Source organism: Pongo pygmaeus, mitochondrion (genome assembly GCF_028885625.2).
Source record: "Pongo pygmaeus mitochondrion, complete genome".
Classification (NCBI taxonomy): domain Eukaryota; kingdom Metazoa; phylum Chordata; class Mammalia; order Primates; family Hominidae; genus Pongo; species Pongo pygmaeus.
In genome coordinates, this window is record NC_001646.1 from 2,506 (window position 1) to 16,389 (window position 13,884).

The 13,884-nt window shown below is 45.8% G+C and overlaps 13 protein-coding genes across 13 annotated transcripts, besides 22 other annotated features; 12 read left to right on the forward strand and 1 right to left on the reverse strand. All coding sequences in view use genetic code 2, as the record gives it.

Annotated features, from left to right (window-relative positions):
• Positions 1 to 146, forward strand: part of an rRNA (16S ribosomal RNA) that runs on past the window's edge.
• Positions 147 to 221, forward strand: a tRNA (tRNA-Leu).
• A 2-nt stretch (positions 222 to 223) lies between these two features.
• Positions 224 to 1,180, forward strand: ND1 (NADH dehydrogenase subunit 1). The gene has a single exon. It carries the CDS (start codon positions 224 to 226, stop codon positions 1,178 to 1,180), a length of 957 nt encoding a protein of 318 aa, NP_008225.1.
• Positions 1,180 to 1,248, forward strand: a tRNA (tRNA-Ile).
• Positions 1,246 to 1,317, reverse strand: a tRNA (tRNA-Gln).
• A 1-nt stretch (position 1,318) lies between these two features.
• Positions 1,319 to 1,386, forward strand: a tRNA (tRNA-Met).
• ND2 (NADH dehydrogenase subunit 2) lies at positions 1,387 to 2,430 on the forward strand. Its single transcript has one exon. The coding sequence runs from the start codon at positions 1,387 to 1,389 to the stop codon at positions 2,428 to 2,430; it is 1,044 nt and encodes a 347-aa protein (NP_008226.1).
• Positions 2,429 to 2,494, forward strand: a tRNA (tRNA-Trp).
• Positions 2,495 to 2,500: 6 nt separating this feature from the next.
• Positions 2,501 to 2,569, reverse strand: a tRNA (tRNA-Ala).
• Position 2,570: 1 nt separating this feature from the next.
• Positions 2,571 to 2,643, reverse strand: a tRNA (tRNA-Asn).
• A 32-nt stretch (positions 2,644 to 2,675) lies between these two features.
• Positions 2,676 to 2,742, reverse strand: a tRNA (tRNA-Cys).
• Positions 2,742 to 2,808, reverse strand: a tRNA (tRNA-Tyr).
• Positions 2,809 to 2,826: 18 nt separating this feature from the next.
• Positions 2,827 to 4,366, forward strand: COX1 (cytochrome c oxidase subunit I). Its single transcript has one exon. A coding segment is annotated over exon 1 (1,540 nt).
• Position 4,367: 1 nt separating this feature from the next.
• Positions 4,368 to 4,439, reverse strand: a tRNA (tRNA-Ser).
• Position 4,440: 1 nt separating this feature from the next.
• Positions 4,441 to 4,508, forward strand: a tRNA (tRNA-Asp).
• On the forward strand, positions 4,509 to 5,192 carry COX2 (cytochrome c oxidase subunit II). Its single transcript has one exon. It carries the CDS (start codon positions 4,509 to 4,511, stop codon positions 5,190 to 5,192), a length of 684 nt encoding a protein of 227 aa, NP_008228.1.
• Positions 5,193 to 5,234: 42 nt separating this feature from the next.
• Positions 5,235 to 5,304, forward strand: a tRNA (tRNA-Lys).
• Position 5,305: 1 nt separating this feature from the next.
• ATP8 (ATP synthase F0 subunit 8) lies at positions 5,306 to 5,512 on the forward strand. The gene has a single exon. It carries the CDS (start codon positions 5,306 to 5,308, stop codon positions 5,510 to 5,512), a length of 207 nt encoding a protein of 68 aa, NP_008229.1.
• ATP6 (ATP synthase F0 subunit 6) lies at positions 5,467 to 6,147 on the forward strand. Its single transcript has one exon. It carries the CDS (start codon positions 5,467 to 5,469, stop codon positions 6,145 to 6,147), a length of 681 nt encoding a protein of 226 aa, NP_008230.1.
• Positions 6,147 to 6,930, forward strand: COX3 (cytochrome c oxidase subunit III). The gene has a single exon. A coding segment is annotated over exon 1 (784 nt).
• Positions 6,931 to 6,998, forward strand: a tRNA (tRNA-Gly).
• ND3 (NADH dehydrogenase subunit 3) lies at positions 6,999 to 7,344 on the forward strand. The gene has a single exon. A coding segment is annotated over exon 1 (346 nt).
• Positions 7,345 to 7,409, forward strand: a tRNA (tRNA-Arg).
• ND4L (NADH dehydrogenase subunit 4L) lies at positions 7,410 to 7,706 on the forward strand. The gene has a single exon. It carries the CDS (start codon positions 7,410 to 7,412, stop codon positions 7,704 to 7,706), a length of 297 nt encoding a protein of 98 aa, NP_008233.1.
• On the forward strand, positions 7,700 to 9,077 carry ND4 (NADH dehydrogenase subunit 4). Its single transcript has one exon. A coding segment is annotated over exon 1 (1,378 nt).
• Positions 9,078 to 9,146, forward strand: a tRNA (tRNA-His).
• Positions 9,147 to 9,204, forward strand: a tRNA (tRNA-Ser).
• Positions 9,205 to 9,275, forward strand: a tRNA (tRNA-Leu).
• Positions 9,276 to 11,087, forward strand: ND5 (NADH dehydrogenase subunit 5). Its single transcript has one exon. It carries the CDS (start codon positions 9,276 to 9,278, stop codon positions 11,085 to 11,087), a length of 1,812 nt encoding a protein of 603 aa, NP_008235.1.
• ND6 (NADH dehydrogenase subunit 6) lies at positions 11,088 to 11,612 on the reverse strand. The gene has a single exon. It carries the CDS (start codon positions 11,610 to 11,612, stop codon positions 11,088 to 11,090), a length of 525 nt encoding a protein of 174 aa, NP_008236.1.
• Positions 11,613 to 11,681, reverse strand: a tRNA (tRNA-Glu).
• Positions 11,682 to 11,685: 4 nt separating this feature from the next.
• On the forward strand, positions 11,686 to 12,826 carry CYTB (cytochrome b). The gene has a single exon. A coding segment is annotated over exon 1 (1,141 nt).
• Positions 12,827 to 12,892, forward strand: a tRNA (tRNA-Thr).
• A 5-nt stretch (positions 12,893 to 12,897) lies between these two features.
• Positions 12,898 to 12,967, reverse strand: a tRNA (tRNA-Pro).
• Positions 12,968 to 13,884: a D loop.

Genomic DNA, 13,884 nt, shown 5'->3' on the forward strand with positions numbered 1-13,884 from the left:
AATCCAGGTCGGTTTCTATCTATTTCACATTTCTCCCTGTACGAAAGAACAAGAGAAATGGGGCCTACTTCACAAAGCGCCTTTCCCAAACAAATGATATCATCTCAATTTAACACTACACCAACACCCACCCAAGAAAAGGGTTTGTTAAGATGGCAGAGCCCGGTAATTGCATAAAATTTAAAGCTTTACAGTCAGAGGTTCAACTCCTCTTCTTAACAAAATGCCTGTAATCAACCTCCTGCTCCTCACTATATCTATCCTAATCGCCATAGCATTTCTAATGCTAACCGAACGAAAAATCCTAGGCTATACACAACTACGCAAGGGACCTAACATCGTAGGCCCCTGCGGCCTACTACAACCCTTTGCTGACGCCCTAAAACTATTCACCAAAGAACCCCTAAAACCCTCCACATCAACCACCATCCTCTACATTGTCTCCCCCGCCCTAGCCCTCACCATTGCCCTTCTACTATGAACCCCCCTCCCCATGCCCAACCCCCTAATCAACCTCAACCTAGGCCTCCTATTCATCCTAGCCACATCAAGCCTAACCGTCTACTCCATCCTCTGATCAGGATGAGCATCCAACTCAAACTACGCCCTAATCGGCACATTACGAGCAGTAGCCCAAACGATCTCATACGAAATCACCCTAGCCCTTATCCTGTTATCAGTACTACTAATAAGCGGCTCATTTAACCTCTCCACCCTCATCACACCACAAGAGAACTCATGACTACTCCTACCATCCTGGCCTTTAGCCCTAATATGATTTATCTCAACACTAGCAGAAACCAACCGAGCCCCCTTCGACCTTACCGAAGGAGAATCCGAACTAGTTTCAGGCTTTAACACGGAATACGCCGCAGGCCCATTCGCCCTATTCTTCATAGCCGAATACACAAACATTATCCTAATAAACGCCCTCACTGCTATAATTTTCCTAGGAACAACATTCAACATCCACTCCCCAGAACTCCACACAACCCTCTTCACCATCAAAACCCTACTCCTAACTTCCCTATTCCTATGAATTCGACAAACATACCCCCGATTCCGCTACGACCAACTCATGCACCTCCTATGAAAAAATTTCCTGCCACTCACCCTAGCACTACTAATATGACACATCTCCATACCCATTACAACCTCTGGCATTCCCCCACAAACCTAAGAAATATGTCTGACAAAAGAGTTACTTTGATAGAGTAAAAAATAGAGGTCTAAATCCCCTTATTTCTAGGACTATGGGAATTGAACCCACCCCTGAGAATCCAAAATTCTCCGTGCCACCCATCACACCCCATCCTAAAGTAAGGTCAGCTAAATAAGCTATCGGGCCCATACCCCGAAAATGTTGGTTACACCCTTCCCGTACTAATTAACCCCCTAGCTCAACCCATCATCTACCTCACCGTCTTCACAGGCACACTTATTACAGCACTGAGCTCCCACTGATTCTTTGCCTGACTGGGCCTAGAAATAAACATACTCGCTTTCATCCCAGTCCTAACCAAAAAAACAAGCCCCCGCTCCACAGAAGCCGCTATCAAATATTTCCTCACACAAGCAACCGCATCCATAATTTTCCTAATAGCCATCCTCCACAACAACATATTTTCCGGACAGTGAACCACAGCCAATACCACCAACCCATATTCATCTCTAATAATTGTAACCGCCCTAGCAATAAAACTAGGAATAGCCCCCTTCCACTTCTGAGTCCCAGAAGTCACCCAAGGAGTCCCCCTAACATCCGGCCTACTCCTCCTTACATGACAAAAATTAGCCCCCATTTCAATTATATACCAAATATACCCATCAGTAGACACAAACATCCTCCTCACCCTCTCAATTCTATCTATCCTGGTAGGCAGCTGAGGCGGACTAAACCAAACCCAACTACACAAAATCCTGGCATACTCCTCAATCACTCACATAGGATGAATAGTAGCAGTACTACCCTACAACCCAAACATCACTATCCTCAACCTAATCATCTATATTACCCTGACAACTACCACATTCCTAATTCTCGACTTAAACTCTAGCACCACAATCCTACTGTTATCCCGCACCTGAAACAAACTGACATGACTAATACCCCTAATCTCATCAACCTTACTATCCTTAGGGGGCCTGCCCCCACTAACCGGCTTCCTACCCAAATGAGCTATCATTGAGGAATTCGCAAAAAACGACAATCTTATTGCTCCCACAATCATAGCCATTATCTCTCTCCTCAACCTCTACTTCTACGCACGCCTAATTTACATCACCTCAATCACACTACTCCCCATGTCTAACAACGTAAAAATAAAATGACAATTCGAAAATACAAAACCCGCCCCTCTCCTCCCCACACTCACTATCCTTACCGCCCTACTTCTACCTATCTCCCCTCTCATCCTATCCATCCCATAGAAATTTAGGTTACACAGACCAAGAGCCTTCAAAGCCCTCAGCAAGTCACAGCACTTAATTTCTGTAACACTAAGGACTGCAAAACCCCACTTTGCATCAACTGAGCGCAAATCAGCCACTTTAATTAAGCTAAGCCCTCACTAGACCGATGGGACTTAAACCCACAAACATTTAGTTAACAGCTAAACACCCTAGTCAATTGGCTTCAGTCCACTTCTCCCGCCGCGGGTAAAAAAAGGCGGGAGAAGCCCCGGCAGGCCTTAAAGCTGCTCCTTCGAATTTGCAATTCAACATGACAATCACCTCAGGGCTGGTAAAAAGAGGTCTGACCCCTGTTCTTAGATTTACAGCCTAATGCCTTAACTCGGCCATTTTACCCCCTCCTTTTCTCCACTAATGTTCGCCGACCGCTGGCTATTCTCCACGAACCACAAAGATATTGGAACGCTATACCTGTTGTTCGGCGCATGAGCTGGTGTCCTAGGCACTGCCCTAAGCCTCCTCATTCGTGCTGAACTAGGCCAACCCGGCAACCTCCTAGGTAATGACCATATTTACAATGTCATCGTCACAGCCCATGCATTCGTAATAATTTTTTTCATGGTCATGCCCATAATAATTGGAGGCTTTGGCAACTGACTAGTGCCCCTGATAATTGGCGCCCCTGATATGGCATTCCCGCGCATAAATAACATAAGCTTCTGACTCCTCCTCCCCTCCTTCCTCCTATTACTCGCTTCTGCTACAGTAGAGGCCGGAGCAGGAACGGGCTGAACAGTCTATCCACCCCTAGCAGGAAACTACTCTCACCCAGGAGCCTCTGTAGACTTGACAATCTTCTCTCTACACCTAGCAGGCATTTCCTCAATTCTAGGGGCTATCAATTTCATTACAACAATTATTAATATAAAACCCCCTGCAATATCCCAATATCAAACTCCCCTCTTCGTCTGATCAATCCTGATCACAGCAGTCCTACTTCTCCTCTCCCTCCCAGTCCTAGCCGCTGGCATCACCATACTACTAACAGACCGCAACTTAAATACTACATTCTTTGACCCGGCTGGAGGTGGGGATCCTATCCTATACCAACACTTATTCTGATTTTTCGGCCACCCTGAAGTCTACATTCTCATCCTACCAGGTTTCGGCATAATCTCCCACATCGTAACACACTACTCCGGAAAAAAAGAACCATTTGGGTATATAGGCATAGTCTGAGCCATAGTCTCAATTGGTTTCCTGGGTTTTATCGTATGAGCCCACCACATATTCACAGTAGGGATAGACGTGGACACACGAGCCTACTTCACCTCCGCTACCATAATTATTGCCATCCCCACCGGCGTCAAAGTATTTAGCTGACTCGCTACACTCCACGGAAGCAACACTAAATGATCTGCCGCAATCCTCTGAGCCTTAGGATTCATTTTCCTCTTCACCGTAGGCGGCTTAACAGGCATCGTACTGGCAAACTCATCACTAGACATCGTATTACACGATACATACTACGTTGTAGCCCACTTTCACTACGTCTTATCAATAGGAGCTGTATTCGCCATCATAGGAGGCTTCATCCACTGGTTCCCACTATTCTCAGGCTACACCTTAAACCAGACCTATGCTAAAATTCACTTCATCACCATATTTGTCGGCGTAAATTTAACCTTCTTCCCGCAACATTTCCTTGGCCTATCAGGTATACCCCGACGCTACTCCGATTACCCCGACGCATATACCACATGAAATATTTTATCATCCGCAGGCTCATTTATCTCCCTAACAGCAGTTATACTAATAATTTTCATAATTTGAGAAGCCTTTGCCTCAAAACGAAAAGTCCCAATAATTGAACAACCTTCCACAAGCCTAGAGTGGTTATACGGATGCCCCCCACCCTACCATACGTTTGAAGAACCCGTCTATATAAAACCCGAGCAAAAAAGGAAGGAATCGAACCTCCTAAAGCTGGTTTCAAGCCAACCCCATAACCCCCATGACTTTTTCAAAAAGGTACTAGAAAAACCATTTCGTAACTTTGTCAAAGTTAAATTACAGGTCAGACCCTGTGTATCTTAATGGCGCACGCAGCACAGGTAGGTCTACAAGACGCTACCTCTCCTATCATAGAAGAATTGGTCATCTTTCACGACCACGCCCTCATAATCATCTTCCTAATCTGCTTCCTAGTCCTGTACGCCCTTTTCCTAACACTCACAACGAAACTCACCAACACTAACATCTCAGATGCCCAAGAGATAGAAACTATTTGAACTATCCTACCAGCCATCATCCTAATTCTAATCGCCCTCCCATCTCTACGCATCCTCTACTTAACAGACGAAATCAACGACCCTTCCTTCACCATTAAATCAATCGGCCATCAATGGTACTGAACCTACGAGTATACTGACTATGGCGGATTGATCTTCAACTCTTACATGCTCCCACCACTATTCCTAGAACCAGGCGACCTTCGACTCCTAGACGTCGACAATCGAGTAGTCCTCCCAGTCGAAGCCCCCGTTCGCATAATAATCACATCCCAAGACGTCTTGCACTCATGAACCGTCCCCTCACTAGGCCTGAAAACAGACGCAATCCCCGGACGCCTAAACCAAACCACATTCACTGCCACACGACCAGGAGTATATTATGGCCAATGCTCAGAAATCTGTGGAGCTAACCACAGCTTTATGCCTATCGTCCTAGAACTAATCCCCCTAAAAATCTTCGAAATAGGACCCGTATTCGCTTTATAACTCTTCCACCCCCCCCCCCCATCCTACCTCCTTTCCTGAGGCCATTGCAAAGCTAACCTAGCATTAACCTTTTAAGTTAAAGACTAAGAGAACCAGCCTCTCTTTGCAATGAAATGCCCCAACTAAATACCACCACATGGCTCACCGTCATCACTCCAACACTTCTTGCACTATTCCTCATCACCCAGTTAAAACTATTAAACTCACACCTCCACCCACCCACCCCACCAAAATTTACCAAAACAAAACCCCACGCCAAACCCTGAGAACTAAAATGAACGAAGATCTATTCACCCCATTCACTACCCCCACAGTCCTAGGCCTCCCCGCTGCAATTCTAGTCATCTTATTTCCCCCCTTACTAGTCCCTACCTCCAAACATTTCATCAACAACCGTCTAATTACCACCCAGCAATGACTAATCCGACTCACCCTAAAACAAATAATAATCACCCATAACACTAAAGGACGAACTTGATCCCTAATACTAACATCCCTAATCATTTTTATCGCCTCAACCAACCTCCTCGGACTCTTCCCCTACTCATTTACACCAACTACCCAGCTATCCATAAACTTAGCTATAGCAATCCCCCTATGAGCAAGCACGGTAGCCATGGGCCTACGCTTCAAGGCCAAAATTAGCCTAGCTCACCTCTTGCCACAAGGTACCCCCACACCCCTCATCCCCATACTAATTATTATTGAAACCATTAGTCTTTTTATTCAACCGCTAGCCTTAGCCGTACGCCTAACCGCCAACATCACTGCAGGCCACCTGCTCATGCACCTAATTGGAAGCGCCACACTAACAATACTAACCATTAATCTCCCCCTGACCCTCATTACCCTTACAATCCTAACCCTGTTAACGATCCTAGAAATTGCCGTTGCCCTAATTCAAGCCTACGTCTTCACACTTCTAGTAAGCCTCTACTTACACGACAATTCATAATGGTCCATCAATCACACGCCTACCACATACTAAAACCTAGCCCATGGCCCCTGACAGGAGCCCTCTCAGCCCTCCTAATAACATCCGGCCTGGCCATATGATTCCACTTCCACTCCACAACCCTACTATTAACAGGCATACTAACCAACGCACTAACCATATACCAATGGTGACGAGATGTAGTGCGAGAGAGCACATATCAAGGCCACCACACACTGCCTGTCCAAAAAGGTCTCCGATACGGGATAATCCTATTCATCACCTCAGAAGTCTTTTTCTTCGCCGGATTTTTCTGAGCATTCTACCACTCTAGCCTAGCCCCCACCCCCCAACTCGGAGGACACTGACCCCCAACAGGCATTACTCCCCTTAACCCCTTAGAAGTCCCACTCCTAAACACAGCCGTACTACTTGCATCAGGAGTCTCAATTACTTGAGCCCATCACAGCCTAATAGAAAACAATCGTACCCAAATAATTCAAGCACTACTCATCACGATCTTACTAGGCATCTACTTCACACTCCTCCAAGCTTCAGAGTACATTGAAGCTCCCTTCACCATCTCTGACGGCATCTACGGCTCAACATTCTTCATGACCACAGGATTCCACGGCCTCCACGTCATTATTGGATCAACATTCCTCACTGTGTGCCTGAGCTGCCAACTATTATTCCACTTCACATCCAAACACCACTTTGGCTTTGAAGCCGCTGCCTGATATTGACACTTTGTAGATGTAGTCTGACTATTTCTGTACGTCTCCATCTACTGATGAGGGTCTTACTCTTTTAGTATAAGCAGTACCGTTAACTTCCAATTAACCAGTTTTGACAACACTCAAAAAAGAGTAATTAACTTCGTCCTAGCTCTGACAATTAACACCCTCCTTGCCCTACTACTAATAATCCTCACATTCTGACTACCCCAACTTAACCCCTACATAGAAAAATCCGACCCATACGAATGTGGATTTGACCCCGCATACCCTGCCCGCATTCCTTTCTCCATAAAATTCTTCCTAGTAGCCATCACCTTCCTACTATTCGATCTAGAAATTGCCCTACTACTACCCCTACCATGAGCCCTACAAACAACCAACTTACCACTAATAACCACATCATCGCTTATATTAATTATTATCCTGGCCCTGGGCCTAACTTACGAATGATCCCAAAAAGGATTAGACTGAACCGAATTGGTAAATAGTTTAAACAAAACAAATGATTTCGACTCATTAAATTATGACAGCCATATTTACCAAATGCCCCTTATCTATATAAATATCACACTAGCATTCACCATATCACTCCTAGGCATGCTAGTCTACCGCTCACACCTAATATCCTCCCTACTATGCCTAGAGGGAATAATGTTATCATTATTCATTATAATCACCCTCATAACCCTCAACACCCACTCTCTCCTAGCCAACATCATACCCATCACCATATTAGTCTTCGCTGCCTGCGAAGCAGCAGTAGGCCTCGCCTTGCTAGCCTCAATCTCCAACACATACGGCCTAGACTACGTCAACAACCTAAACCTGCTTCAATGCTAAAACTAATTATCCCAACAGTCATACTACTACCCCTAACATGACTCTCCAAAACACACATAATCTGAATCAACACCACCACCCACAGTCTTATCATCAGCTTCATCCCCCTACTATTCCTCAACCAAACCAACAGCAACCTGTCCAGCTACTCCCTCCTTTTCTCCTCCGACCCCTTATCAACCCCCCTTCTAATATTAACAACCTGACTCCTGCCCCTCATAATTATAGCAAGTCAACATCACCTATCCAACGAACCTCCCTCACGAAAAAAACTATACCTCTCCATACTAATCTCTCTTCAAATCTCCCTAATCATAACATTTACAGCCACAGAATTAATTATATTTTACATCCTCTTCGAAACCACTCTCATCCCCACCCTAATCATTATCACCCGCTGAGGCAACCAACCAGAACGCTTAAACGCAGGCACATATTTTCTATTCTACACACTAGTGGGCTCCCTCCCCCTACTTATTGCCCTAACCCACACCCACAACACCCTAGGCTCACTCAATATTATACTACTAACTCTTACCGCCCGAGAACTGACAGACTCATGATCTAACAGCCTAATATGACTAGCATACACAATGGCTTTCATGATAAAAATACCCCTTTATGGAGTACACCTATGACTCCCCAAAGCCCATGTCGAAGCCCCCATTGCCGGCTCAATAGTACTCGCCGCAGTACTCTTAAAGCTAGGTGGTTACGGCATAATACGCCTTACCATCATCCTCGACCCCCTAACTAAACACATAGCCTACCCCTTTCTCGTACTATCCCTGTGAGGTATAATCATAACAAGCTCCATCTGCTTACGACAAACTGACCTAAAATCACTCATCGCATACTCCTCAGTTAGCCACATAGCACTTGTTGTAGCAGCTATCCTCATCCAAACCCCCTGAAGCTTCACCGGCGCAACCACCCTCATGATTGCCCACGGACTCACATCCTCCCTACTATTCTGCCTAGCAAACTCAAACTACGAACGAACCCACAGCCGCATCATAATCCTCTCTCAAGGCCTTCAAACTCTACTCCCCCTGATAGCCCTCTGATGACTTCTAGCAAGCCTCACTAACCTTGCCCTACCACCCACCATCAACCTACTAGGAGAGCTCTCCGTACTAATAGCCATATTCTCTTGATCTAACATCACCATCCTACTAACAGGACTCAACATATTAATCACAGCCCTATACTCCCTCTACATATTCATCACAACACAACGAGGCACACCCTCACACCACATCAACAACATAAAACCCTCTTCCACACGTGAAAACACCCTCATGCTCATACACCTATTCCCTATCCTCCTCCTATCCCTCAACCCCAGCATCATTGCTGGGCTCACCTACTGTAAATATAGTTTAACCAAAACATTAGATTGTGAATCTAATAATAGGGCCCCACAACCCCTTATTTACCGAGAAAGCTCACAAGAACTGCTAACTCCCACCCCATGTATAACAACATGGCTTTCTCGACTTTTAAAGGATAACAGCTATCCCTTGGTCTTAGGACCCAAAAATTTTGGTGCAACTCCAAATAAAAGTAACAGCCATGTTCACCACCATAACCGCCCTCACCTTAACTTCCCTAATCCCCCCCATTACCGCTACCCTCATCAACCCCAACAAAAAGAACTCATACCCCCACTATGTAAAAACGGCTATCGCATCCGCCTTTACTATCAGCCTTATCCCAACAACAATATTTATCTGCCTAGGGCAAGAAACCATCATCACAAACTGATGTTGAACAACCACCCAAACACTGCAACTCTCACTAAGCTTTAAACTTGACTACTTCTCCATAACATTCCTCCCCGTAGCACTGTTCGTCACCTGATCTATTATAGAGTTTTCACTATGGTATATAGCCTCAGACCCAAACATCAACCAATTCTTCAAATACCTCCTCATCTTCCTAATTACCATAATTATCCTAATCACTGCCAACAACCTACTCCAACTCTTCATCGGCTGAGAGGGCGTAGGAATCATATCCTTCCTACTCATTAGTTGATGATATGCCCGAACAGACGCCAACACAGCAGCCATTCAAGCAATCCTATACAACCGTATCGGCGACATTGGCTTCATCCTGACCCTAGCATGATTCCTCCTACACTCCAACTCATGAGAACTACAACAAGTATTCCTCCTGAACAATAACCCCAACCTCCTTCCACTACTAGGACTCCTCCTAGCCGCAGCTGGCAAATCAGCCCAACTAGGCCTTCATCCCTGACTACCCTCAGCCATAGAGGGCCCAACCCCAGTCTCCGCTTTACTTCATTCAAGCACCATGGTCGTAGCCGGAATCTTCCTACTCATCCGCTTCCACCCCCTAATGGAAAACAACCCACCAATTCAAACCCTTGCACTATGCTTAGGAGCTATTACCACTCTATTCGCAGCAATCTGCGCCCTTACACAAAACGACATTAAGAAAATCGTAGCCTTCTCCACCTCAAGTCAACTAGGGCTTATAATAGTCACAATTGGCATTAACCAACCACATCTGGCATTCCTCCACATCTGCACCCATGCCTTCTTTAAAGCCCTCTTATTCATGTGTTCTGGATCCATCATCCACAACCTCAACAACGAACAAGACATCCGAAAAATAGGAGGACTACTCAAAACCATACCCCTAACCTCAACCTCCCTCACTATTAGCAGCCTAGCCCTCGCAGGAATACCCTTCCTTTCAGGCTTCTACTCCAAAGACCTTATCATCGAAACCGCAAGCATATCATACACCAACGCCTGAGCCCTATCTATCACTCTCATCGCCACCTCCCTAACAAGCGCCTACAGCACCCGAATAATCCTCCACACCCTTACAGGCAAACCCCTCCTCCCAACCCCGATCTCTATCAACGAAAACAACCCCACTCTGCTTAACCCCATTAAACGCCTCATGACGGGAAGCCTATTCACAGGATTTCTTATCACCAGCAACATCCCCCCTACCTCCCTACCCCAAACAACAACCCCCCTTTACCTTAAACTCGCAGCCCTAACTGCCACCCTCCTAGGTCTCCTAGTAGCCCTAGACTTAAACTACCTAGCCAACAAACTCAAAGTAAAAACCCCTCCACCCGCATTCTACTTCTCCACCATACTCGGATTCTACCCCAACATCATCCACCGTATAATCCCTCACCTAAGCCTTCTCATAAGCCAAAACCTATCCCTACTCCTACTAGACCTGACTTGACTAGAAAAACTAATACCCAAAGCAATCTCACAGCACCAAACCTCAGCCTCCACCACCATTTCAACCCAAAAAGGTATAATCAAACTCTACTTCCTCTCTTTCCTCATCCCACTCCTCCTAACCCTCCTTATAATCTCATAACCTATTACCCCGAGCAATCTCAATTACAACATAAACACCAACAAATAATGTTCAACCAGTAACCACCACCAACCAACGCCCATAGTCATATAAAGCCCCCGCACCAATAGGATCTTCCCGAATCAACCCTGACCCTTCCCCCTCATAAATTATCCAGCTCCCTACGCTATTAAAATTCACCGCCACTACTACCCCATCACACTCCTTCACCCACAACACCAACCCCACTTCCATCACTAACCCCACCAGAACACTCACCAACACCTCAGCCCCCGACCCTCACGCCTCAGGATACTCCTCAATAGCCATTGCCGTAGTATACCCAAAAACAACCATCATACCCCCTAAATAAACTAAAAAAACCACCAGACCCATATAACCTCCCCCACAATTTAAAATAACTGCACACCCAACCGCACCACTAATAATCAACACTAAACCCCCATAAATAGGGGAGGGCTTAGAAGAAAACCCCACAAACCCCATCACTAAAATCACACTCAACAGAAACAAAGCATATGTCATTGTTCTCGCATAGACTGTAACTGTGACTAATGATATGAAAAAACATCGTTGTATCTCAACTACAAGAACACTAATGACCCCAATACGCAAAACCAACCCACTAATAAAATTAATTAACCACTCACTCATCGACCTCCCCACCCCATCAAACATCTCTGCATGATGGAACTTCGGCTCACTTCTAGGCGCCTGCTTAATCATCCAAACCATCACTGGACTATTCCTAGCCATACATTACTCACCAGACGCCACTACCGCCTTTTCATCAATCGCCCATATTACTCGAGATGTAAACTACGGCTGAATAATCCGCCACCTTCACGCTAACGGCGCCTCAATGCTCTTTATCTGCCTCTTCCTACACATTGGCCGAGGCTTATACTATGGCTCATTCACCCACTTAGAAACCTGAAACATTGGTATTATCCTACTGTTTATAACCATAATAACAGCCTTCATAGGCTACGTCCTCCCATGAGGCCAAATATCCTTCTGAGGAGCCACAGTAATTACAAACCTATTATCCGCCGTCCCATACATTGGAACAGACCTAGTCCAATGGGTCTGAGGGGGCTACTCAGTAAATAGCCCCACTCTAACACGATTCTTTACCCTTCACTTCATACTACCTTTCATCATTACAGCTCTAACAACCCTTCACCTCCTATTCCTTCACGAAACAGGATCAAATAACCCCCTGGGAATCCCCTCCCACTCCGATAAAATCACTTTCCACCCCTACTATACAATTAAAGACATCCTAGGCCTACTCCTTTTTCTCCTCGCCCTAATAACATTAACACTACTCTCACCAGACCTCCTAAGCGACCCAGACAACTACACCTTAGCTAACCCCCTAAGCACCCCACCCCACATTAAGCCCGAATGATACTTCCTATTCGCCTACGCAATCCTACGATCCGTCCCCAACAAACTAGGAGGTGTAATAGCCCTCATGCTATCTATCCTAATCCTAACAACAATCCCCGCTCTCCACACATCCAAGCAACAGAGCATAACATTCCGCCCATTAAGCCAATTCCTATACTGACTCTTAATCACCGACCTCCTAGTTCTCACCTGAATTGGAGGACAACCAGTAAGCTACCCCTTTATTACTATTGGCCAAGTAGCATCCGTACTATACTTTACCACTATCCTACTCCTTATACCAACCTCTTCCCTGATCGAAAACTACATACTCAAATGAACCTGCCCCTGTAGTACAAATAAGTACGCCAGCCTTGTAACCTGAAAATGAAGCCCCCCTTCCACGGGCAAAAAAATCAGAGAAAAAGCACTTAACTTCACCATCAGCCCCCAAAGCCAACATTCTAATTTTAAACTACTCTCTGTTCTTTCATGGGGGATCAGATTTGGGTACCACCCCAGTACCGACCCATTTCCAGCGGCCTATGTATTTCGTACATTCCTGCCAGCCAACATGAATATCACCCAACACAACAATCACTTAACCACCTATAACACATACAAAGCCCAATCCACACCCAACCTCCAAACCCCGCTTACAAGCAAGTGGGAAGCTTTAAAGTACATAGCACATAACACCCCTACCGTACATAGCACATTTCTACTAACTCCCTACTTAACCCTACGGATGCCCCCCCTCAGTTAGTGGTCCCTTGCTCACCATCCTCCGTGAAATCAATATCCCGCACAAGAGTGCTACTCTCCTCGCTCCGGGCCCATAACACCTGGGGGTAGCTAAAGTGAGCTGTATCCGGCATCTGGTTCCTACTTCAGGGCCATAGAGTCCAAAATCGCCCACACGTTCCCCTTAAATAAGACATCACGATGGATCACAGGCCTATCACCCTATTAATCACTCACGGGAGCTCTCCATGCATTTGGTTTTTTTCGGTGGGGGGATGCACGCGATAGCATCGCGGGCCGCTGGAACCGGAGCACCCTATGTCGCAGGATCTGTCTTTGATTCCTGCCCCATGGCGTTATTGATCGCGCCTAACGTCCAATGTTCTAGCGCCCCCTCCCTATTGAAAGTTGTTATTTAATTTATGCTAGAGGACATGAAAATAACCAAAAGACGAGCAAACCCTCGACAGCTCTATTATATCAACCCAACAGAACCCAATTTTTATCTTTTAGCTATGTGCACTTTCAACAGGCACCCCTCAACTAACACAACCCACTTTTAATTTCCACCTACCAACCCATCCTGCCCTGCCTTCCCACAAACACCACTACTACCCCCACACCTCAAATTAACCCAACCCAAAAGACACCCCGCACA